We start from the raw sequence: 24,341 nt of genomic DNA on the forward strand, positions 1-24,341 counted from the left end.
CTATCATTTAGCTAAAAATAAATATTGTTTAAATCAGCACCAAAAAACAAAAAAAAATCTAATAATTATACAACTACCATATGAATGAATAAATACTAAGATAACTCAGGACACAAACACTTTAAATTTACTTTCCCAGTAATATGGATAACATCAGGTATTCCATTATTGGGTCTATATATGGTGCTGTACTAAAAAGTGATTAATCTCACTATAATTTCTAACTTCATCATTCAGATTTGTGATACACAGGCTAAAACAATTACAACTCACAGCTCATTTGTCATATCATGGTGCTCTCAAAGTATGCAGGAATCATATTTTTATTCCTGATCGTATTTCATAGCGGCATTGAAATAGTAATAACAAAAGCCCCGTTTTTTGACCTGAAAAGGGGTGGACATTTTACATGTTAACTTAAACCATGCAGCATTTTTAAATAATAGGTGTAATTCCCACAATCCAGCACCGAAATTCAAGTCCTGTCACTATTTGAATAATGTAATGTTTTTTAGAAACAAAACTAAAATCACAGTTCAAGAAATCAAATTAATTTTAATTGCAATTTCCATAACAATTTTCTTCTAAAAATCATTTACAGCAGGTTATGTTGTAGGAACTAATCAACAATGATACACAGCACCTACCAAGGGTAACTAGACCTAATTACAAATGACATTTACAGATCTTGTTCATATCTGCATTTTCATTGCAAAGTCATTAGCTCAATAAGACATTTTAAGTACAGCACATTTCAGTATTGATTTTAAAGGAATACCCTGACAAATAAATTACTATTTTACATGTTTTCTTCTTGAGAATGTGGAATATATGTGAAAGGATCATAGGTATATAAGTAATATTTTAAAACTTTCAAAGGATTCCACTTATCTGCAGTACACCGTACTTTGGTGTGTTGATCAGCTTCCTTTGTACAGAACAAATTGTACCTCAAAAAAATTATCTACATATAAGGATTACTTAACATGTCAGAAATAAAACAACAAAAGGTAAAAAATGAAATAAGTTCTGTTATAGGCAAGAATTGGCTTCAAATTAAATTACCGGGTTGGGTGACTTCTAAAACTGAATTTGAGAATCATGATCTAGAGCAGTGTTTCAAAACCACTGTGTCTGCTGCCTGTGGGATTTGTATAGCCATGGTGGCTGCTCGAATGGGTAGTGTGTGGGTTGCCTAAGTGATCAACAGAGCTCTGCAATATTTATTCCTGTTAGTATTTGAATTTCACAAACTGGGATGACATGCACCTTTCTCCCCTCCCAGGTCCAACCAGCTCTCACATTCTTTCTCATTTCACCAAGGGGAATATCTGTTTCATTTGCATTTGTTTTCACTAAGGTGGGCAACCCTTATATTCATGCTTGATTCATCAAAGATGGACAACTTGTGGGTCACCAATAAACCTTAAAATGGTAAGCCTGGGTCTTGAGACAGTCAAGGTTGAGAAACACTGGTCTAGAGATATGTTGCTAAGAAGTGATGATGCAAAACATAGCATTTAACCAAACACAGCTATATACTTAGTGGTCCAATGTTAATATTCAAATATGCCTTTCCTGACAGAAGAAGCAAGAAAAGATCAGATAGAATAGAATGAAATCAGTGATAAACATAATTCTTAACAGGCATACAGCAAGTCATTGGAATTACTGAGAACTTTAAACATTTCTGGTTCAGGATGGTATTGATGAAGGGCTGCCATGTAATAAAACCATTATACTGTAAATGTTTCTCACTGGATAATTTTAATTACAATTCATTTTAAGTAATAAACATCATTATGTTCCCACTGTATAACAGTGGGCAGATTAGAATCCTTCCAGGTGAGCAAAAAATTATTTTGACTTAGCATTATGTTGTACAATGCAGTGTCAAAATGTTCATCAAGCTATAGTGATCAACTAGTTATTACCCAAATAAAACTACTAAATGATTTGGACTTGCATTGATCCTCTGGAAAGTTTGAAGGATGGATTTAAAGGTCTAAAAAATGTGTTTAAACACTTGTTATAAAGGAATTGAGCTTCTTTACAACATTTTTCAAAAACAGTAAATAACTCAGAGTAAACATTTGAGATTTTAGGTTGAGAGTGATAGTAAGTGAGAAAGTGATTTTATTCTGAATTAGGGCCGGGTTATGTATCGAGATTTAAAAATATATTAGGATATACATAGAGAGGGATATACAGTAGATTGAGGCAGTATATATCAAGTTTAGATAAGGCTTTGCTTTAACCTTGCCAAAAAGCCTTTTTTTTTATATGTCACTGCCTGCTACCAATCTTCACTTATAACAGTGACACAAAATTCAGTGTGAAGAGGCTGGTAAACGCCTTTGCTACTGCAGTTCCAAAGCATTCACCCCCCAAAACGCCTAAACCAATTCAGAAAACACTGCAAGATTTGTGGCATGGTATCACTGAGGCAGTTGCTTACTAGACAGCAAAAGATTTGCTTCCCATCTCAACAGTGGAAAAGGATGGTTTTAAAAGACTGATCAAAACTTTTGACCTGCGACACAAACTGACCAGTTCAATTGATTTCTAAGAGAAGTGCTGCCTAACATGTACATTAAAGTCAGATGAACCCTTACCAACTAGATTGTTAAACTAAGACATTTCGTATTGACAACTGATATGTAGTCAAGCCACATTTAAGTATGGCTATTCATTTCATTGAAGAATGGGACATTAAACCTGTGTGTCTGCAGACAAGCCGTTTCCCTGAAATCAACACTGGGGAGCACATAGTCGAAGTCCTGCAAGATATCCTCGCAAATTGGAAGCTGGATGAAAAGAGGCTTATTGCTATTACAAGTGACAATGGGAGCAATGTTATCAAAGTGGTGCAATTGGTGAAGTGGCAAAGGATGCAGTGCGTTGGCCATTGATTTCATCTGGCAATTGGTAAGTGCAAGCTTTAAACAAAAAAATGTTAACTGCTTAAGTGCTGCATTTATCAAAGCTGGAATTAAGCAGTAAAAGGGAATGTTAAACTACTTGCTTGTTTTGTCAGTTAAACATATTACTTACTTCATGAAGTTTAAATTAGCTACACCATAAAATGTAAAATACCTATAGGCTAGATTTTTTTTCTTTCAAAAATTAAATGTGTTTTACAGATTTATTTATTACAAAACAAATGCAAGATAAAATCATAACAAATTTAAATGCATGTCTAATGTACAGCCATGTGTTAATCAGATTTCATTAGGCCTAAGTGAACTTCCTTTTAACATAAATGTAAAATATTAAAAAGTAAAAGTATTCTTTATTACACAGCACGTCATGGATGATAACCAATTGACCTAGGCAGTTTCTTTACGCAAAAGAATGGTCAGCAGCTTCTTCTACAGCTAGCAGAAGAAGACGGAGCTGGATAAATTAAATATGTAGCTAGGTCTGCCTGTTCACCAGCTCATTATAGAGACACAAACATGCTGGGGATCAAGGCGTAAAATGACTGAGAGGGTTCTAGAGCAGGAGGGAGCACTTTCAAAAGTCCTCTAAAATCAAAGCATCTTAGCCCTACCTGGCAAGATTCAGAAATGCTTGAAGTGGTCCAGAAAGCTCTGAAACCTCTTCAGAAATTCACAGATGCTTTGTCTGGGGAGGACTATGCCATCCTTTCATATGTCCAACCAGTGGTCCACCTTTTCAACTCTACCATCCTGGCACACAATGTGTCATAACAGTGAGCTTGGCAAATCCATCAAATCTGCCATTTTGGTTACCTGAATGAAAAATATGCTGACCCATCATCTAGTGACTTGTTGGACATGGCATCATTTGTTAATTCAGGATTTAAATCCACTTTTATTGCAGCTGACAGGATTGAGGCACTGAAGCCCCAAGCAGTGTTGAAAATGGAATCATTGGTCTCTGAGCAGAGCTGCTGCAACACAAGTGACTCAGCTGTGATCAACGCTGTGTCTAAGCCTGCAGACCAGCCAACAGGGACACCACTTAAAAAGAAAAAAATCCCTTGCAACCCTTTTCACACCGACAACGACCCCCAGCTACCCCACAGCATCAAACAGATAAACAATTGAGAATGAACAGTCGAACTACATAGTGACATGGCCAGCAGAACACAAAGCAGATCCCCTTACAATGGTGGAAGGAACATGCAGTCTTCTTCCCCACTTTAAGCTGACTGGCACAAAACTACCTTTGTGTTTCTGCCACCAGCTCACCATCACAGAGGGTGTTTAGTTGCAGTGGCAATACTGTCAATTGTCACAGGGCATCCTTGAAGACTGAGACGGTTGACAGGCTGGAATGTCTACCTCAAAATCTTTAGGCCAAGATGAAATGCTAAGATAAGGCTACCTCAGCAAAAATTACTATACAAGATAAATGGCTTCACAGGTTAGAGTTGCTTGCTCAGTAGTGTACAATATTTTGCTAAGGAGAACCTAAATGCACTTGTTACTGGCTACAGTTTGTTAATTGTTAAAACAGTGAGGTGCAAATAAGAGACAAGTCACATATTTATTTATACAGTTATTTATAATATTATTACTGTGTTGTAGGCTGAATTTTCACATAATTTCAAATACATATTCAGAAAAACGTAAGCCTGCCATTCTCTGTTAACATTTAAACCAGGGGTGCCCACACTTTTTCAGCTTGCGAGCTGGATTCCAGCGCTGAGCTGTTCGCCGCCAGGTGCATTCTGACAGAGAAGTTTTATTTATTTGCCCACGTGACTGTTGCGGAAACTGCCACATTATAACTCTTTTTTTTAATTGGCAGTACTTGATAGTAGAAGAGGTGAGGAAAACAGCTTTGCGTCTTTCTACTTTTTAACTGCGCCAAGCTGTAAACAATGTGAAGACGACACTGCCTTCAGCGGTGAGAGGTCGTGAGAACAAAGTGGACGCTCGGAGGAGCGGAATATCGGGCTGCTCTGCTGGGTCGAGAGCTTCGCAGTTTCGGACGGTGTCCTCTCTTCTCGCACTGTTTGTGACACTTCGAGTGCCCCGTTGGCTCCTGGGAGAGTGGAAATCATTGTGAATGAGTGTGATCGGTGCCATCGAAGCAAAACTCTCTTTGTAAATTGCACTTCACGACTACTGTCCCTTAAGGTGAGTTCAGGTCACTAAACCCATAAACTATATGATTTATATATATATACAGGTATATATTAGATAAAGTCTGACAGACAATTTTCAATCTGCTCTGTGGTACCACATATCTGTGTGAGAAGCTCTTCTCAGTCATGAAGACTAACAAAACAGCACACAGGAGTCGTCTCACTGATGAGCACTTGCAGTCCATCCTGAGAATCTCCACAACACAGAACCTCAAACCAAACAGAAACGAACTTGTGGCCAAAAAAAGATGCCAGGCGTCCAAATCTGATAAAATGACATATGAGCAAAGACAACTGAATGATTTGATTTGTTATTGCTGAAAGGAACACATTTTATTTATATATCCAGGTTTTGTTATGCACCATGTTTATATTTGAATTTGTATAATTTTGACAGGATATATTTTTATGGAGAGCAAAATCTTTTGGGATATTTAAAATTTAAGTTTATTTTTTATATAAAATTACATAAGAGTAAAGAAATTTGAATGTTTGTTCTTTTAATGTTTACTTTATTTCTAACTTGTATAATTTAGACAGGATATATTTTTATGGAGAGCAAAATATTATAAGTTATTTAAGGTTTGAGTTGATTTATTCCGGAATAATATTCTGTCGACTACATAAAAATTCCTTCTATTTAAAATTTAAATAGAACTTGAACAGAAACAATAGTTCATAATATCCAGGCAGACTTGCACGTAAGAGCGGGAGTCATCCATTTTAACAAACAGCGTATTGCACTGATACGAAATAGCCTGCCCATTTAATTATTTAGGAATTGATAAATAAATTAAGATTTTGTACAAATAATGTTTTTCATTTTTCTTCCTTTATGGATTCTGGCACCCCCAGCAACAGTTGCTTGCACCCCAAAGACTGTATATATGTATATATATGTGTGTGTGTGTGTGTGTGTGTGTGTATATATGTATATATGTAGATATGTATGTATATATATATATATACATATATACATTTATACACACTCACACACATATATATGTGTGTATGACATATATCTACATATATACATATATACACACACACACACATATATGTGTGTATGTATATATATGTATTTGTGTGTATATATGTGTGTGTATGTATATGTATGTGTGTATATGTAGATATATATATATATATATATATATATATATATATATATATATGTGGATGTATGTGTATATATATATATATATATATATATGTAGATATGTATGGATATGTATATATATATATGTTTATATGTGTGTGTGTGTATATATGTATGGATATGTATATATATATATGTATATATATATATATATAACAGCAACACTCATCACTCACAACAGTGACAAAACAATTACATTGACAATCATGTTACGTTATTTTCAAAATGTTTCCTTTTCTTTTTCATTACTTCTTTAACACACTACTTCTCCGCTGCGAAGCGCGGGTATTTTGCTCGTATCGTATATAGCTGTTCAGCAACAATATCAGGATAGGATTTTTTTGTCTATATCAACCAGTCTTATTCTGAAGTAGACCACTTTTAGCACGGAATGTATTTAGACTAGGGTTTAATCTGATTTATTGTCCCAATATGTAATTAAAGGTTTATGTTCACCGCATCATTTTATAATCATCATTTTGAAAGAAGAGGTGTACTGTGGGAGTGTTTCTATTGTCAGCTTTGGAGTCTTTATAATGTATAATAGAGGAAAGGTTAGAAAAAGGAACGAAATAATGATTGGTAGGATAATGACAAGGCTTGTGTGGACTCAAGGAAAATCTGCCAAAGTGCAAATATACAGCATATGTCATAAAAATAATAATAATAAAAATAATAATACATTTTACTCATATAAGGCCTTTTAGACAAAATGAAACAGCCAAAGCATCTCTGCTATTGAGATTAACCTAATTTTTTCAAATATGTTGACTTGTGCTAGCTTTGTGTCAATTTTCAGAATTGCTGACTGGTTGCTAAATTTGTCAGTTAGCAAAACACTGGATTCAAAAGCTCAGTTTTTACAGACATAGACGTGACATTCTAAAACCGCCTACTGTCATTTCTAAATCATCACCATTTTCAAATGACAGGCTAAGGGTTTAGTCAAATACCTTACTGATGGTAATGTAGTTAGACATCCAGTTAACCCTTTAGTTTCTTAAACACTACTGAATTCAGGTAGAGTTATTAAAAACATAATTCAGATCACAGGTGTAGCAATAAATAAAGCTGAAAAAACAATCTGCAATTGACAATAGGCATATGTACTCCAAAAACATTACTTACAGTGTCAATTCTTCCCAATGTTCCTTGTATAAGCACACAAGAAAAACAAACATAACTGAATACAGTTGGGGGTCAGGGTTTTGTCTGATTTTGCCTGCTACCTTCCATACATTCTAGACAATTTTGTCCTAATCAATCGCAGTTACAAAATCTATTGAGAATATGAAAAATATAGCAAGGCCCAAATAACTCAATCAGCTGATGCTATTATAAATCTGTAAACATTGAACAAGGCTAAAGTTTCACATAGTCTTGTTACAGGTGTGCATAATATATCTGAATTTATTGACAGATCCACAATTTGGAGGTCTGTGTCTTTACTATAAAATTGAGAGGACTGCTTAAGTTTGACATGGATGGGTTTAATGTATTTGTGTAAGGAATTGCTATCAGAGTACATTTCATTGACCCACCTGTCTTCTTGCATTTCATTCTAATTAAGTTGAAGCAGAAATTTGGAATGGAAAACCCTACGTATAGGAGCTAGCTCTATAGCTATCACATATTTTATTTTCTTGGGAGAGTAAGTGAATGTAGCAGAGAGACTATAACCAGGATGGGCAATACAGTTTATTTTACTGATTTGATTCTTTTAAAGTAAATGTTTTTCAATTGATACTTTTCACCAAAATGGTTGGTTCTTGACCGCCTTGAAAAAATGTAGACAATATATTGTTAATATAACAAATATTTTTTTTGTTATAAATTACACATCCTGTATACATCACACATCAAAAGGCAACCCATTCCAACAACTCTTTTGTCTTGCTGATAATCAAATGAACAAGAATCTTGTGAGAGTTAGAATCATGGAACTCATTCGTCCATCCATGATGATATAGTTCAAACTCAAATGAGCCAACAAACAGTACCTGTTGTGTGTAGTCACCGAAACATAAAAAGTCAGGGCTAGGATGCATACCAAGAATATAAAACAAGTAATTGTTTGAAATAAAAGAGTAATAATTTTTCATAAGGTTTGGTGTGGTTGAAGTTTAATTTGATGAATGCACAAAGGGGCATAAAATACATTCATGTTTACTGCTTTGTTTGCATACTGAAGTCTCACTAAAATGAACTGTTCAAAAGCCAAATTATTGAAAATACATTTAAAATAACCACACTCAGAGAATCAAGAATCTTGATCATAGGCTTTAATAAACATTATCTGCAAAACAAAAAATGCTGAATACATAAATATTCTAGTATCCTACCCAACTGAATCAATTTGATTTGTATGACTCACTGAAAAGAACTGCTCAAAAGGAACAATGCATTCTCAGAACACCCATCACTAGCTCATAGGCAGTAGGCACTGTTGTGTACTTTAATGTGGCAATTCACTGGACACAGGAGTTTTAAGTGGATTACATTCATTCATTTAGTCATGTTTCTGTGACTTCTTAGTACACATTAAACGCAAAATGCTCAAAATAATTCCCAAACCAATTGCTATGTTGAAAGAATTACTTAGGGAGGAAGGGGAATTGATTTTGGTGGTTTTACACACAGTTTTGTTCAAAATATATTTTTTTTCAAACTATGGCTCCTTTAACCTCTATGTTTTATTCATTCTGAGTGATCTCTAAGCTCTAATTTAAACCCAACTGCTCTAACCCCTGCACAGTGCACCCTGAGTCATTACACATGCAAGAAGCCAGTACATTATGGCAGTTGGGAAAATAAAAAGTATGAAAAATGACCAAGTAGCAAACATGTCATTCAGCCTTCAGTTCTTAAATACTCAAACCTTTCAGGGTTCAGGTTGATATTCAAAACAAATTATTTGTGTATAATCAGCACACACAGCAAGATGACAACATAAATATACCTTCTGCCATACCCTATTCATCTTTGTCCAGTACTTTCCTTTGGCCTGGCTGCTATTTTAGATTTGTGGTCTAGAAATGCACTGCAAAAATATACTTATGATTACTGCTTGTTTTATATTTTTATTGATGTTTGCAAAAAGAAATTCAGCAAAAGGCAGAAACTATGAAAAGGGTTAGAATATCCAAGCTCCACAAAGACAGTCCCTAAACTAGGACTAGATTCTAGAATTTTGGAGGTGTGAAACAGTAGCGCTAATCACCATTCCTGCTGCATTTAAAATTACAAGACACAGACATCATATTTTTTGTATATTATGAAACCATACATTTATTTACTGCACCAAACAATGCAAAGCAACAAGAAATACCTGATGTGTATGTGTGTCAGAGAACTGGCAGATTTAGCAAGCAAAAACTTCATAATGCTCAAATGTAAAAGATTACGCTGATGCAACTGAATCACTCAAAACTTTCCCATGTATGATCACATTGAGAAAATTCACAATAAACCAGCAGAATTAATGAACAAGAGCAAGTGTATGGAGTCCCTTAAGTGACGTGGGTGAAATAAAATTAGATGTGGTAAAAAACATGACAGGAGAAAAAAAAATGTTAAGAAGAAAAAAAAATGGGAGTGGAGATGTACTGAATTCTCTTGTAATAAAACTTCCGGACTAATAAGGGTAGCTTGAAGTTTGAAGATATTGCAAAAAGATATACAGTTAACAATGAGATATTATTTACAAAGTAACCAGTAATTAACCACCTAACTGGTTGTAATTTTTAATCCTGGACATCCTCCATCATCCAAACCAACTTCTGCTTTAAATTGGACTCCTCTCTTAATTTGGAAAGCTTTTGTTTCCCAGTATCTAAGTAGTTTTTACATCAATTTACAAAAGACAAAACTGGGTTTTTCAATGTAATTCTGGGAGCAAACATTATGGAAAAAAGTTGAATTAGCAGGGAATCAACAAAGAGTTATTTGCATATCATTCTAAATTTAATACAAATGTAATGCAGAATTAAAAAAAAGAAAAAGGACAAGCTAACTAAACAATTAAATCAAATAAAGGTCAAATTAATTACCTAGTTAAAAAAACTGTAGAACTATAGTGGGTCCCAAGAGAAAACTAGAGAAAATTTACATTTAATTTAAATGTAATTTAATTTAAATTACAACTATGTTCATTATGAAGTATCTGGTTTATAAAAAAAAATAAATTGAAAGAAATAAAAGAAGAAAAAATGAAAAACTAAAATAACTAATCTGCTTCCATGCACAAATCATTTGGATGACACTCTCAGAAAGGTGACATATACAATACGTATAATATTTTGAAATGGCAGAATGAACAACAGCTCGACAACATTTATTTATATAGCACATTTTCATACACAAAATGTAGGTAAGGTCAGATGGCTGAGGACAGGAAAAAAAAACCCCAGTTAGGGTGAAGAAAAAAAAAAAATCTGCAGGGGTTCCAAGGCCAAAAACACTACCCGGCCCACGCTGGGCAAAATACTAACAGATCATTAAATGAAATAATGACTTTCATTGTCTGTCTTTAAATTAACTAATCGGGCTGGAATAAAAAACTGCTACCACTGTGGTCTTCCAGGATTGGATATGAGGACCTCTTTACTACAATAAGTTTTATTTCAGTTCTGTGTTTTGCTGCATTGCTCTAATTCACTTGCTGTGATCACCCCCTTTCTTTCTTTTACTTAAAAGAAGAACACAGGAACATGCAGCCTCAACAAAAAAACTAACCGAGGCAGGATTTTAACATGCTGCCCAAGATGCTATTAAGAGAACAGATGCATTTCTGTACAACAATTGAAACTAAATGTATACATGGTGCCCAACACAAGTACAGTGGAACCTCTAGATATGATCACCTCTGTATACGAGAAATTCAAGATAAGAGGAAGGTATGAGCAACAAATTCGGATCTAAATACGAGCATTGGCTCCCGTAACGAGCCACGAGCCAGGCTGTGGTAATGCGTGGCACGTTTCCCGATCCACCTCGACTCGAGGATTCACCCAAGCTGACGCTGCCAGCACGTGAGATAAGGAGAGACAGAGGCGCGCGTACGAGCGAGCGAGAGAGATAAGGAGAGAGAGAGAGATGCGTGCACGAGCGAGAGAGATAAGGAGAGAGACAGAGGTGCACGAGTGAGCGAGAGAGAGATGCGTGCGCGAGCGAGAGAGATAAGGAGAGAGAGATGCGCATGAGAGAGAAGAACCACCAGCTCAGTTATGCTCACATGACGCTCAGCAGATAAAGTGTATCCATACTACTTGTATTGCAAGACATCGCTCGCTTTATCAAGTCAAAATTAATTAAAAAATTTAGCTTGTCTTGCAAAACACTTGTAAACCAAGTTACTTGCAAACCGAGGTTCCACTTGTATATATTATTTATCAGTGTTATTTGTTAGGAAAATTTATTTTTATGTTGGTATTTTTGTGGGTGCGGAACGGATTTACTGGATTTCCATTATTTTCAATGGGGAAGTTTGTTCTAGATACGAGAAATTCGCTATACAAGCTCAGTGCTGGAACGAATTAAACTCGTATCTTGAGGTTCCACTGTACAGAAGAACTATAATAAAATGCTGCTTCTAATAAATACTCAGGTAATAATGATTTATGCATAAGACAAATGTAAAAAAAATATGCAATTTTATTACTTGGTATTTCTGCACATATACAGGTATGTTTTATCATGTTAGATGAAAACCACTTTCACAAATTAAGTAAATTCAAATTATGTATACTTCGTATTTGGCTGCAAATCTTTTGCATGTCATAACTACATCAATCAGCAGCACAACACAATTCCTATACTGTACGTAACATATTGCTACATTATGAGAACAGGCAGGTTAGGTTTTACATTTAAAGTCAAACAGTAAGCCAATATCAACATTTAATCCAGTGACCTTGGGAACTCAAACTTGCCTGTGTGTGCGTGTGTGCTGAATCATGTTAAAGGCCAGCTAGTAAAAACAGAAGAAAAAATTTATATAAATCGGTGGTAAAGTTTTCCACTACAGCAGTTCATTATCAGTATATTACATAGTAACGCAAACCTCTGAATTTAAAGTGATACCATTTTAAAAACTGTTCTCTCTTCAGGTGTTTAAGGAGATTAAATTATCCCTGTCATAGGGTACTGCCAGTAAGAGGAATATATTATACTGTACAGTACTATACCCTGTTTGGAGAAGCATTTTATATAGATAAGTGGACCACCTTCTCATATCTCAATTTTAGTCCCATGTAATCTATATTCTTTCCCCTATTTTAGCAGTTAAATAAAAGAATGTAGGACCTGGGTTTTATTTTCATTTCCAAAGTAGGCAGAATGGCCTAGTGGCTAAGGCAGAGGGTCGTATATAAAAATGCTTCTGCCTGTAATATTAAGTAAGTCAGTATTCCTGCATTTGATCCATCCAAACAATAACTAAATATATAAGTATTTTATAGCTCTATACTGGGAGTCAGTTTAAATTAACAAAAGGTAAGCAGTTGAAGGCATCCACATCAAATTCTAAAAATTGTTTCACCACCAGCCTTTTTCACCAAAGGACTGTAAAGAACAACTAACATGCTTTCTGTTGGTTGTATGGTTTGTAAAATGTTAATGAGAACCACTTCCTCCCCAAACTAACTGCCAGAATCTGACTTTCCAAGAGCTGGGAATTGATTAAAAAAATTAACTAATTGCATCTAATATTAAAATATGTAATCATAAAATAAGTACTTAAATCATGAAGTAAATACACACTGTATCATAAAAATAATAAAGAATTAAAACAAAGGAAATTAAAAAAAGTTTATGCCATAGCTTAAACTTAAACAATGACCTTAAAACTTGAACTTTTAAGAAAATATTACTTGAGCAAGTACTGCCTGAATTTGAATACCCTCCTGAAAGGGAAGCAGAAAAGAAGCAAATAAGAAAATGAGGCCAACATATTATAAGCAATTACAAAAATAACAACAAAAAATATTGTGTTAATTCTGTGTTTTATTTACTGTGCCAATTTTAGATGTGTCACTTTGTAAAACTAAATGATCGAAACAGTCTTTAGCACTACATTTAAAATCTAAAGTCAATTTAATTGAAAGTATAAGCATCTCCTAAATCGGCGTACATTAAAATTGTGTTAAAACTGCACTAATACCATCCTAAATTGTTCACCATCATCATCAACGACTTGATAATTATACTCTACACAAGTGGTTTTCAAACGGTGAACTGTGGAAATAATAGTGCAGTGCCCAGGGTCCTGACCTGAGAGAGACATACTCTTCAGGTGGTCAAGACCTATCTGAGAAGGACAGGACTACCTGGAGAAGCCAATGTAAAAGCAACTCCACAATCTCCGTTTTGCAGACACAGTAATTAGAGTGCACTGTTGTAGCCAGGAGACATGTCAGGGGTCCAGGTGCTAGGGTGTGTGTTCGCCAGTGACTGTCGCCGAGCTGAGAGACAGTGGGCATATGAAAGCTCATGAAGTGCTGTGTCTGTGAGTGCCAATCTCCAAACTGATTTTTTTGACAGCGTCTCTGGTAATCAAGACTCTTCAGACAGTTTAACACCTGTATGACATTCAATGTTTCTGTAGTTGGTATGATGGTGAGATGCCTTTTCTTCTGGTATGCAAAATTCACCATAGCAGCTATCTCGCTTAAAAACTGACACTGTGCATTACTTGGGTGGTAATGCTGCGTTCTTTGCATAAATACTGCAAGTGTTATGATACTGCAATCTGGAATCATGTGTAGGGATAATCATTATTTTTCTATTTCATAGAATTGTGTGATTATAATAGGGTACTCTGCACTGCAAGCTACCTGACAGACTGGTGAGTCAAATATAGAGGTACTAGGGACATACTGTATTTTGCTTATATATATATATGTCACTCCAATCTAGTGTCATCAATACAGATCTCCCTTCTGTGACATGGGTAAATGCTACATACTGTATCTTTGTAGAGGCAGATTCATTATTTTTGCATGAAAACTGAAACATGTATCTACAAGAGATCTAAAATAAATAATGCAAGAATAAACATATATCTATAAAGCAAGGGACTAATCAACATCAATTTACAGAAAATATTCAGAAGCCATTAAGACAGCTAACGGAATATTAGGTTACACAGCACAATATGTAAGGTACAAGTCAAAAGAGTTTGTGCTCAAGCTTTACAGTGCACTGGTTAGACATCTCCTGGAGTACTTTGTGCAGTTTTGGTGTCCAGGCTACAAAAAAGACATAGAATCACTAGAAAAAGTCCATAGAAGAGCAACTACACATATTCTAGGACTACAGGGGCTGAGATATGAGAAAAGATTAAAAGAGCGGAGCCTTTTCAGTTTAAGCAAAATGAGATTAAGAATGGACATGATTGAAGGTCATATGAAGGTGTTAATTTAAAATGAGTTTAGTAAGAACATGATCACACAGCTGGAAACTTAAAGATAAATTTTGCACGCACATGAGAAAGTTTTTTCCTAATACAAAGAACTAGACATTTCTGAATATCGGTCGGTGTGTAACCTGATGTGACTCCACATATTATAACAACATCTGTAGATCTTACAACTTTGTTGATCACAGATGCTTATGCAGCTGAGGAGGACCAGAGCTGTCATCCTGGTTTGATTCAGGATGTGACGACTACGGCAACCACTGCATAGAATATGTCTACGTAATTTGTGCTAGCTGGCAAACAAAATGGATGGATTGCACCTGTCTGTACTAAAATTGACTTTTTTTTATCTGCTTTGTGCTTTACTAAAATGTGGCTGAATGACTCTATTCAAAACTGTGCATTGCACTTACCTGACTTCATGCTGTACCAAGCGGACTGCGTTAAAAAACTTTTCCAACAAAATGAAGGGTGGAGGAGTATGTTTCTACATCAATCAAGGTTGGTGCAACAATGTGACAGTTCTTTTTAAATCATGCCCTCTTGACACAGAACTGCTTACAATAAACTGTAAGCTGTTTTATTTATCATGAGAGTTCTCCTCAGTGATTCTAGCCAGTGTTTACATTTGCCCTTACACTAATGCTCACAGAGTACAGTGGCAATTTGCTGATGTAATCATTGAGATTGAAAATGACAACCCAGAATCATAAATCATTATTTCAGGTGATTTTAACCATTTCAGTTTTAACCTTTCCTTCCTAAATATCAGCAACAAATAAAATGCCCTACCAGAGATGGACATATTCTAGACTACTTCTATACAGCTATTAAGGATGCTTATCAAGCCTGTGCCCCCTTTAGTAATTCAGACCATTCCATGATTGACCTTATTCCTGCTTACAAACAAAAAAAAAGTAAAGCCAGTCAAAATAACAGTTCAAAAGTGGGGAAATAGAGGAGCTTCAGAACTGCTTTGCCTATACAGACTGGAGTACCTTCAAAACAGCCAACTCCAACATACATAAATACACTGATGCTTTCACTTCATTTATTAGTTTTTGTGAAGATGTTTGCATTCCAAAAACAAAACAATTGTGAACTGTAGCAATGATAAAACTTGGTTCACCCCAGAACTCAGACAACTGCGCCAGGACAAACAGTCAGCGTTCAGATGTGGCAATCGTGAGGAATATAGAAAAGTCAAGTATATCTTTAAGAAAGGGATCAAAGCTGCAAAAAGGAAATAATCAGATAAGCTGCAGGAATAATTTTCTGCAAATGACAGCATATCAGTTTGAACAGGCCTTAAACAGGTCACTAATTACAAGAAACAAACAAACAGTTCTGCTGATCCCAGTCTAACTAATCAGTTAAATCAGTTTTATCGCCGCTTTCAAAGACAATGGGACATAAATCTTCCTGATGGTCTCACTGTTAATACTCTACACTCCTCTTCTCTTCAAATCCCCCCTCCTGTCATCACTGCAAAAGACGTCTTCAGTTTATTCAAAAAGCAAAATATTAAAAAAAAAAAAAGCTGCAGGCCCAGACCTTATTTCCCCTTCCAAACTCTGGCTTTTTGCAGATCAATTGTCTACAGTATTTGCAAAAATTTTCAATCAATCTCTGCATCACTGCACTGTCCATGCATACTTCAAGACCTCCGCCATCATTCCAGTAGCAAAGAAAAAATCAAAGGTGACAGGCCTGAATGACTACAGACCAGTAGCTTTAACCTCTGTGGTAATGAACATCTTTGAATGCCTTATTCTGAATTACTTAAAGAATGCTACAAAAGAATTACTGAACCCATTTCAGTTTCCATACAGAGCCAACCAGTCTTTGGATGATGCAGTGAATGTACGTCTAAGCTTTCTTTACCATGGACTTGATAAGTCAGGGGCATATACGAGAATCTTGTTTGTGGACTTTAGGTCTGCTTTCAATGCAATTATCCCACAGCTCCTACATAAGAAAATTACCAGTTTAACCTTCCCAGTTCAAGCTTCCATTGGATCACAGACTTGTTTACATACCGGAAACAGTATATGCGGTTGGGTACACATGTCTGACCCATTAATCCTTAGTACTAGTGCACCGCAGGGACATATTCTTTCCCCATTACTCTTTTCACTTTATACAAATGACAGTTCCTCTGGCAATTCATCTGTCAAACATCTTAAATTTGCAGATGACATAACACTAATAGGCCTCATTTCAAATAATGATGAGTCAGTTGCGATGGACAGCTGGTAGTTTCAGTCCGGCCGGGACATCCCTGAAAGAAAAGAATGGAGGAAGGCAGTCTCTTCAGGGTACTGCATCCCCCGGGACGCTAGGTGGCAGCTCCCCGGACGGCAACGGTTCACCGGATTCCCTCAAAGCATCCTGGGACGTGGAGTCCGTTCCCTCAGCCCTGTCGGGTGCCGTGGTTGCAGCCAAGGGGAGTTCACAAAGAACCTGGGGACTACTACTGTTACAACAATCTGGAAGTACTTCGGAGTCACAAGGACAGAAGCCCGCAGTACTTCTGGGCTACTTGAGAACTAATGATGTGTTGTTTGACCCGGAAGAAGAGGAGGAACACTTCCGGGTCGGGGACTATTTAAAGGACTGGTCGAGATCCAGCAAACAGAACTGGAGTTGGGTGACAGAGAGAAGGACCTGCTGGGAGGAGTGGAGGATTATTATTGCATTGATTATTGTTATTATTATTAGAGAATTGTGGTGAGTGTGGTGCTTTGTGCACTGTATCTGAAGAAAGATATTAAAATTCTTTTTGGTGCTTTTTATAAGTGTGTCTTGGACGTCTGTCTGGTGGGTTTCATGGGGTCACAGCGACCCCTAGCATCCACAATTGCCATAGTCGGCATGATCCTGACACTCGCTTGTGGTCAGAAAACCTTTTTAAAATTAACGTGAACAGAACCCCCAGACGACGACACACGGAAACCACCAAACCCATTTTGCTGGTCCATCATGGGGAAAAGGAAGACTAAATCGACCGACAGCACAGAGAGAAGTCAGGTGCTCAACGTCCCCGGGGCGACACAGTCTGATAGGATAAAAATTTTCCGGGTGCCGACAACCAAGATGAGGTAAGTTCCAGGATCGAATACATCTTTAAAATAACCCACTTTGACCCGTGCTCATACCTCATAGATGGCGCCCATCCAAAGTTCGTCATAAAGACGGAAAATCATCCCGAAGACGGTTGTGCACTCTCCGAGGGGAGTAAAAACATGGAAGACTTCCGCATGCAGTCGACCAGCAACGGGCACGTGACCAGCCCCAAAGCATCACGGGATAGAGAAGGTCAACCACGGCCCGTAGGCTATAGTCAAGACACCCCGACGGACGCGGATTTTCCAAAAAGGGAGGGGAAGGCGGACGAAGCATCGCACACCATAAAAGAAGGTAAGGAGGTTTGGGGAGTGACCGATCGATCCACTGAAAAAATGAGTCAGGCGGATCACGGTTGGCCTAAAGCTAGTCTCCGAAACTCCAATTCTCAAAAGGCAGTGGCAAGGCCCAACTGCACAGGTACAGGAGACGCTTGTTGGCTCGCAGCTGGAGGACAGGGTTTTTGAAAATCCAAACTTGTCTCCAGCTGATTAGGAAAAGGACTCTAATGTGCGGGAGTTAGAAAAGGTAATTCAACCTGTCAAAAGCCTTTTTCAGGTCATCACCTCGATAAAAAACATCATCAAAGAATTGGGAGCGACAGCCGAGGCACCTTTAAGGCGGGTGGATGAATATTTACTGTATGCCACTTTGGATGGGAGCTTCCACAGATGACAGATTCGGCGGTACAGGTGGGTGCAACCGGTACCGTACATGAAGTCGGGATTCAGATGACAAGGTCAGTATGATTGTCTAGTATCGGGTCCCAAGTAATCTTGAGTACCACAATTGAAAGGGGGGTGATAACCGAGTGTCCGGTGGAAGGAGAGGGGCCATCGGAGCGGCGGGATAGTGCTGACTTCCAGGTGGTCCCGAACCTTAAAACATCAGCACCGGTCTTACAAAAATCTAAAGGGGTGCAGACAGTAAAGGGTCTCTTTCTCACTCATAGGGAGACCCAAACTGTGAGCAAGCCCCAGAAAGAAAAGGAGTACCCACAGGAAAAGCAGGGAACTCCTGACAAAATAGAGCGTGTGTGGAGGGGACGCTTTCCTCGTGGGCGGGGAGATAGTCCATCCTCAGCTGGACAAAGGGCAACACGAGAATTACCAGCCTGCTTACAGTCACCGCAGGACATTATACTCAGGGAGGAGGCTGTGTTATGAATGCCATCGGCCGGGCCACCTATGATGAGAATGTCCAGGGAGAACCGGGGAGGTCACTAAAAGAAAACAAAAGAGCCATGCCTCCCCGTTGATCTCCTGCTCTTGTCTTTCAGGAAGGAGCCATGGTCTGGTCAATGCAGACAGTCCTTCCCGAGAAAGGACTACCCTAGCGGGACTGGCCGCTTCGCATTATGACGCTCATTTGGGGGAGGAGTACTGTGATGGACAGCTGGCGGTTCAGTCTGGCCGGGACGTCCCTGAAAGAAAAGAATGGAGGAAGGCAGTCTTTTTAGGGCACTGCATGCCCCGGGATGCTAGGTGGCAGCTCCTCTGGACGGCAACGGTTCCCCGGATTCCCTCAAAGTATCCTAGGATATGGAGTCTGTTTCCTCAGCCCTGTTGGATGCCGTGGGTGCCGCCAGGGGGAGCACACAAAGAACCTGGGGACTACTACTGTTACGACAATCTGGAAGTTCTCCGGAGTCACGAGGATGGAAGCCTGCAGTACTTCTGGGCTACTTGAGAACGGAGTTGGGTGGTAGAGTGACGGAGATGCTGGGAGGAGAGAAGGATTATTATTGTATTGATTATTGTTATTATTATTATTATTATTACTGGAGAATTGTGGTGAGTGTGGTACTTTGGGCACTGTATCTGAAGAAAGATATTAAAATTCTTCTTGGTGCTTTTTACTAGTGTGTCTTGGACGTCTGTCTGGTGGGTTTCACGGGGCAGCAGCGACCCCTAGCATCCACACAGTCGATTTACAGACAAGGGGTGGAAAATCTCACATTGTGGTGTAGCCATAATAATTTGGACCTTAACATTGAAAAAACTCAGGAAATAATCAAAGATTTCAGGAAACAGGCACCTGCTCTCCTATCACTTGCCATAAATGGCTCAGCCATTGGGATGACAGAATCATTTAAGTTTGTGCTGTGCTGTCACAAAACCTTAAGTGGGACTATAACATCACATGCATTATTAAGGAAACCCATCAGAGAATAATCTTTCTGCATAAGAGGAAATTCGATCTCTCTCAACAAAGATTGGTCCAATTCTACAGAGCCATCATCCAGTCCATTCTGTCCTCATCTATAACTGTCTGGTTCGGTGCTTCCTCTGTTCAGGCTAAGGCCAAACTGCAGCACATCATCAAAGCTTGTGAAAGGATCATAAGCTGTAGCTTATCACACATTGAAGCCCTATATGATTCCAGGGTAAAGAAGACGGCCACAAAGATCACTGCTGATCCGACTCATCCAGGGCATCACCTGTTCCAAAGACTTCCCTCTCACAAACATCTTTGTGTAGTGAAAGCTAAAACAACGTCACCTAAACAGTTTTTTGTCCCATGTGCAGTTATTCTTACTAATCAGGTCTGAGCTCCTAATCAGTGTCTATGTAGTATATACTTGCACACTGGACTGCCTAGACATTTTAATCCTACTGTTTCTTTATGTTTTTGATTTGCCCTTGCATGGTGCCTCATATTTTATCACTTTATGTTTTATCTTCTTACATTTATCTTTTGCATTCTGTGTTTTCTGTGCATGTTGCACCAATTCTATCAAGAAATTCCTAGTACAAATTAGTGTACCTGGCCAAAAAAGTGAATTCTGATCTTCAGATGTAGTAAGTTACCAAGCAGTATGGTAGACAGTAATACTTTATGGACCTACAAAACTAGATTTTATTTTGGAGGTGTAAAGTGGATAAAATTGGCAAGTTTTGTTAGGCTGAAAGGCCTGTTCTCGTCTACATTTTTTAATGCAATGATTTTCATATGTCTGTGTTTGTTAGAAATGTCCTTTAACAACAAAGTACTAACCACAACGGAAAATGTCTGTCACATACAAGTTTTCTTTCTTTTAATGACTGCCAATTTTAAGAGTGCATTCAGTGTTGTTCACATGCACTTCATAATAAGGGATATAGTATAGTGAAAATTTTAAAATCCCATGAAAACACTTTTTAAAACATGGCACTGTTTATAATGAGTTCAGTGCTTTAACATAGTATTTGTTCTGCCATGGAAAACATGCTGCAGCAAATTTAAAGATTGTTTTTATTCTTACAGGCAAAAAATAATGAGAGGAACACTTATTGTGGATGCTGATATTTTTGAAATTTGGCATTAATGAAAACTCTTCAATCTTCTGGGTTTTTTTTTTCAGTCCCAAAGAAAGCAGCATCTTGCTCCCAAAATGGGAGTGGGTCAGCTTCATACTCCAAACACAATGGATGTACTCCCTGCTTTTTGCTCTGGGTCACACCCTACGCAACAGGATGCTCTGCAGCAGAGAAAATGATTTTACTCTGGTGTAGGCAATGCAGAAAGAGCAGGGAGTTAGTACTGACACTGGGTTATTGAGGAAGGACTTTATATTTTTCAACTGGATCCTTGGCTACATTAAGGCCCAATGTTTTTGTTGCAGGTTTGTCAATAAACAGAATAAGATGAAGTTTCAGGTCTTTTGATAGACCAACAAAAGTGGCAATTGGTAATACTTTATCTGATAGAACATTAATACCCTACACACTAACAAGCACACTCTGTCACAATCAGACAGAAGTGTATCCTTTGCTTTGCTAAAGTGAATTTCTTAGCAGTTATAGGTTTTATTTTCAGCATAGGCCTGAGGCTGAAGTGCAAGTCTCATACTGAATGCCAAAGAAAAAGAGCCAATGTCAGTCCGTCCATCAATATGTATTAACAACAGTCTCAGTTGTTTTGGAGAGTAAAAGTATATTGGAGAAGGAAAGAAAGATATTCATTAAACGGAGGACTACAAAGTTTCTTAATACTTCAGAACAAACAGTTTCATAATTACCAAGGACAAATGCAAACAGTATCATTTGAGTTCCTTCACTAGCTGCTAACATTTCAGTTGCACCCATTTGTTAACTGATCACTGGTAAAGTAAAAAAGCAACTAAAGACTCAGAATGAAGTCAAGTAAAATGGTAAAACTGTGACTGAAATAAGTATCTTAATTAAGTTTGCAAAGATTAAATTTTATAACTTCTTAGAATACTGTAAGACAGCCAAGCAGGACATAAAGTAAAACTGAATATTATGCGAATGGCAAGAATTAGATTCCAGTTAAGAAAATGCTTGTGGGAGAAAACAAAACAAGAAAACAGGTAACCTTAGGAAAGTTCAACTATTGGTATTTAAAACAAATAACATATACATAAGTAAGATTTTGAATTCTGTGAAACTAAGTATGCATCCAGTAAGACAGAAAATATTTTGTGAACAAACCATTAAACAATAGCATGTTTAAACATATAGGTCATCTTGTAACTTTCAGGGTTTACATTAAATGCCAAAAAGGCAGCTGCAAGGTAGCCACTTCTTCTTAACCAATGCATGGCTTTCTCTAAAAATGATAAATAAGCAATATCTCAAGAAAGGTGCCTTTGACAGCACAGCTGCATTAAAAATAATATGACAGATATTATTAATCCTGAAGTTACAGACACACCATTTTTTATATTTTTATGCTGGAGCTGTAATATTGTTTGTTCCATTTTAAATCTGCCAATGTATCCTCCAATTATTCATAAAATATAGAACCAGGCAACTTTTTTATACTACTTAGGTAGATGGTATACTTGTAGGTAGCATTTACTGGTCTACAGTTTACACGTACAGCAAAATTATAAAAGCTAAGGACTTTAAGATTTTATATACTGTATACGTGCCAATGAAAAATAAGGCAAGTAATGCTTCTGGGCTTTAAGCAAAATAGTTTCCACTGAATACTGACAGATACCCAATTAAATAATTTAAAAATTCCTTTAAGACATTATAAATTAGTCTAATTTATAACTGCCACATAATTCTTTCAAGAGACACAAGAAAAAGACAATACTGTGACTGCTCATTTTACAAGCATATTAGAAGAGTAATATATGCACATTCCCAGCACGGAGGATGCAGCTAATTCAGTACGACAACGTGTAAAAGATTAGTAAGCAGAGACATCTACTAGTAGAACCCAAGCGATAAATTTAAAATATAATCAGAAACACAAAGCTCACTATTAAGAGGTTTAAAAAGCAAAAGGTATAATCACAAAGGACTCTAGAAAGTTTGTTTCATGATGCAGAAAAATACTTGCAAGGAGTAATTAAGAGTAATGCTATTAAAAACGCCTTGTTTCTATGAAATAGTCTACCTTTATATAAATGTTGCACAACTAAAGGACATATTATTTGCCTTTGCCATCCAGCATGAAAAAAAACCACTACAGTGTTTTACTTTGTTTTAAAACTATTACCTCTCTGATTTTGTCCCGTTTTTCTTTGATGTCAGGATCTCCAGGGTCGCCATCATGAATGCCGACAAGTTTGGGCATTGGTACTGGTGGTAATTGCTTACTGTCCTTCTTCTTCAGATCTTGGGCGACTTTGTTCTTTTCTGTCTGAATCTCTGCTCTTAGCTCCTCACGGGACTTTTTCAGCTTCTCCTTTGCTTCCTCCAGTGCTCTTTCATGATCTGCTCGAATTTTGCTTCTCAAGCTTTCCTCCTCCTCCCTGCAGAGAAAGCATTAAATCAGTATCCTTGCACAAAATGTAAAGCCAGATTATATATAAAATACATCCCACATATTTATCGTTATTAATTTGTTTTTCTTCTATGCTAAATGACTAATTGAATTACATTTATGTTGTAACACTATGATAGCATGCAGCAGTATAAAAACACATTTAAATACAAGATATGCTTTTCTTTAAAGTTGAAGTCTCCCAATTGATTCTTTTATGCTGGCAGAGACAATCCGATACACATTTATCAGCCACAAACTCTAAAATGGCAATCACTTATATACTGTAAAAAGTAAAATGAAACCATTAAAAATGTTCCCTAAGTAACCTCTGTGCTCCACCATTCATATTACATCCCAAAACCTGTCTGTATTTTTTCATCTGTGTGCATGTTTTATTTACTGAAAGATTCTGGTTGCACTTTGTTGAAATTACAAGAATACTAAAATGGAAAAGATGCATGAAATACATCTTTGATTGCAAACAGTGATTCACAATTGGTAGTCAATGAATACCCTGGACAATCAGTATGCTATGATTTAAACTGTATTCATTATGGTGAAAATATAATGCTGAAACACATTCTGTTAACTTTATGTAAAGATTTTTTCCCATTATTTACTATTTCTGCATCTTTCAAATACAAATGAAAGAAAATAATCTTTTGCTATGAACCTAATAAGACCCTTAATAAATTTTCGCCATGCTATATAGTGTCAGTCAAAAGTTTTCAAAAACCTATTTTTTACAGAAATGCACACAGTTAAATGTCTAAACATTTCTTGAAATCAAGGCACAACTT

At 37.0% G+C, this 24,341-nt stretch overlaps 1 protein-coding gene across 1 annotated transcript in view; it reads right to left on the bottom strand.

Moving 5' to 3' along the window:
* The window catches only part of man1a2 (mannosidase, alpha, class 1A, member 2), a 524,864-nt gene that overhangs the window by 354,822 nt on the left and 145,701 nt on the right, over positions 1-24,341 (bottom strand). The window contains exon 3 of the mRNA XM_039743738.1: positions 23,272-23,527. Within this exon, the coding sequence (XP_039599672.1) occupies positions 23,272-23,527 (256 nt within the window). The remainder of the gene's footprint in view (positions 1-23,271; positions 23,528-24,341) is intronic.

Source organism: Polypterus senegalus, chromosome 2 (assembly GCF_016835505.1).
Source record: "Polypterus senegalus isolate Bchr_013 chromosome 2, ASM1683550v1, whole genome shotgun sequence".
Classification (NCBI taxonomy): Eukaryota; Metazoa; Chordata; class Cladistia; order Polypteriformes; family Polypteridae; genus Polypterus; species Polypterus senegalus.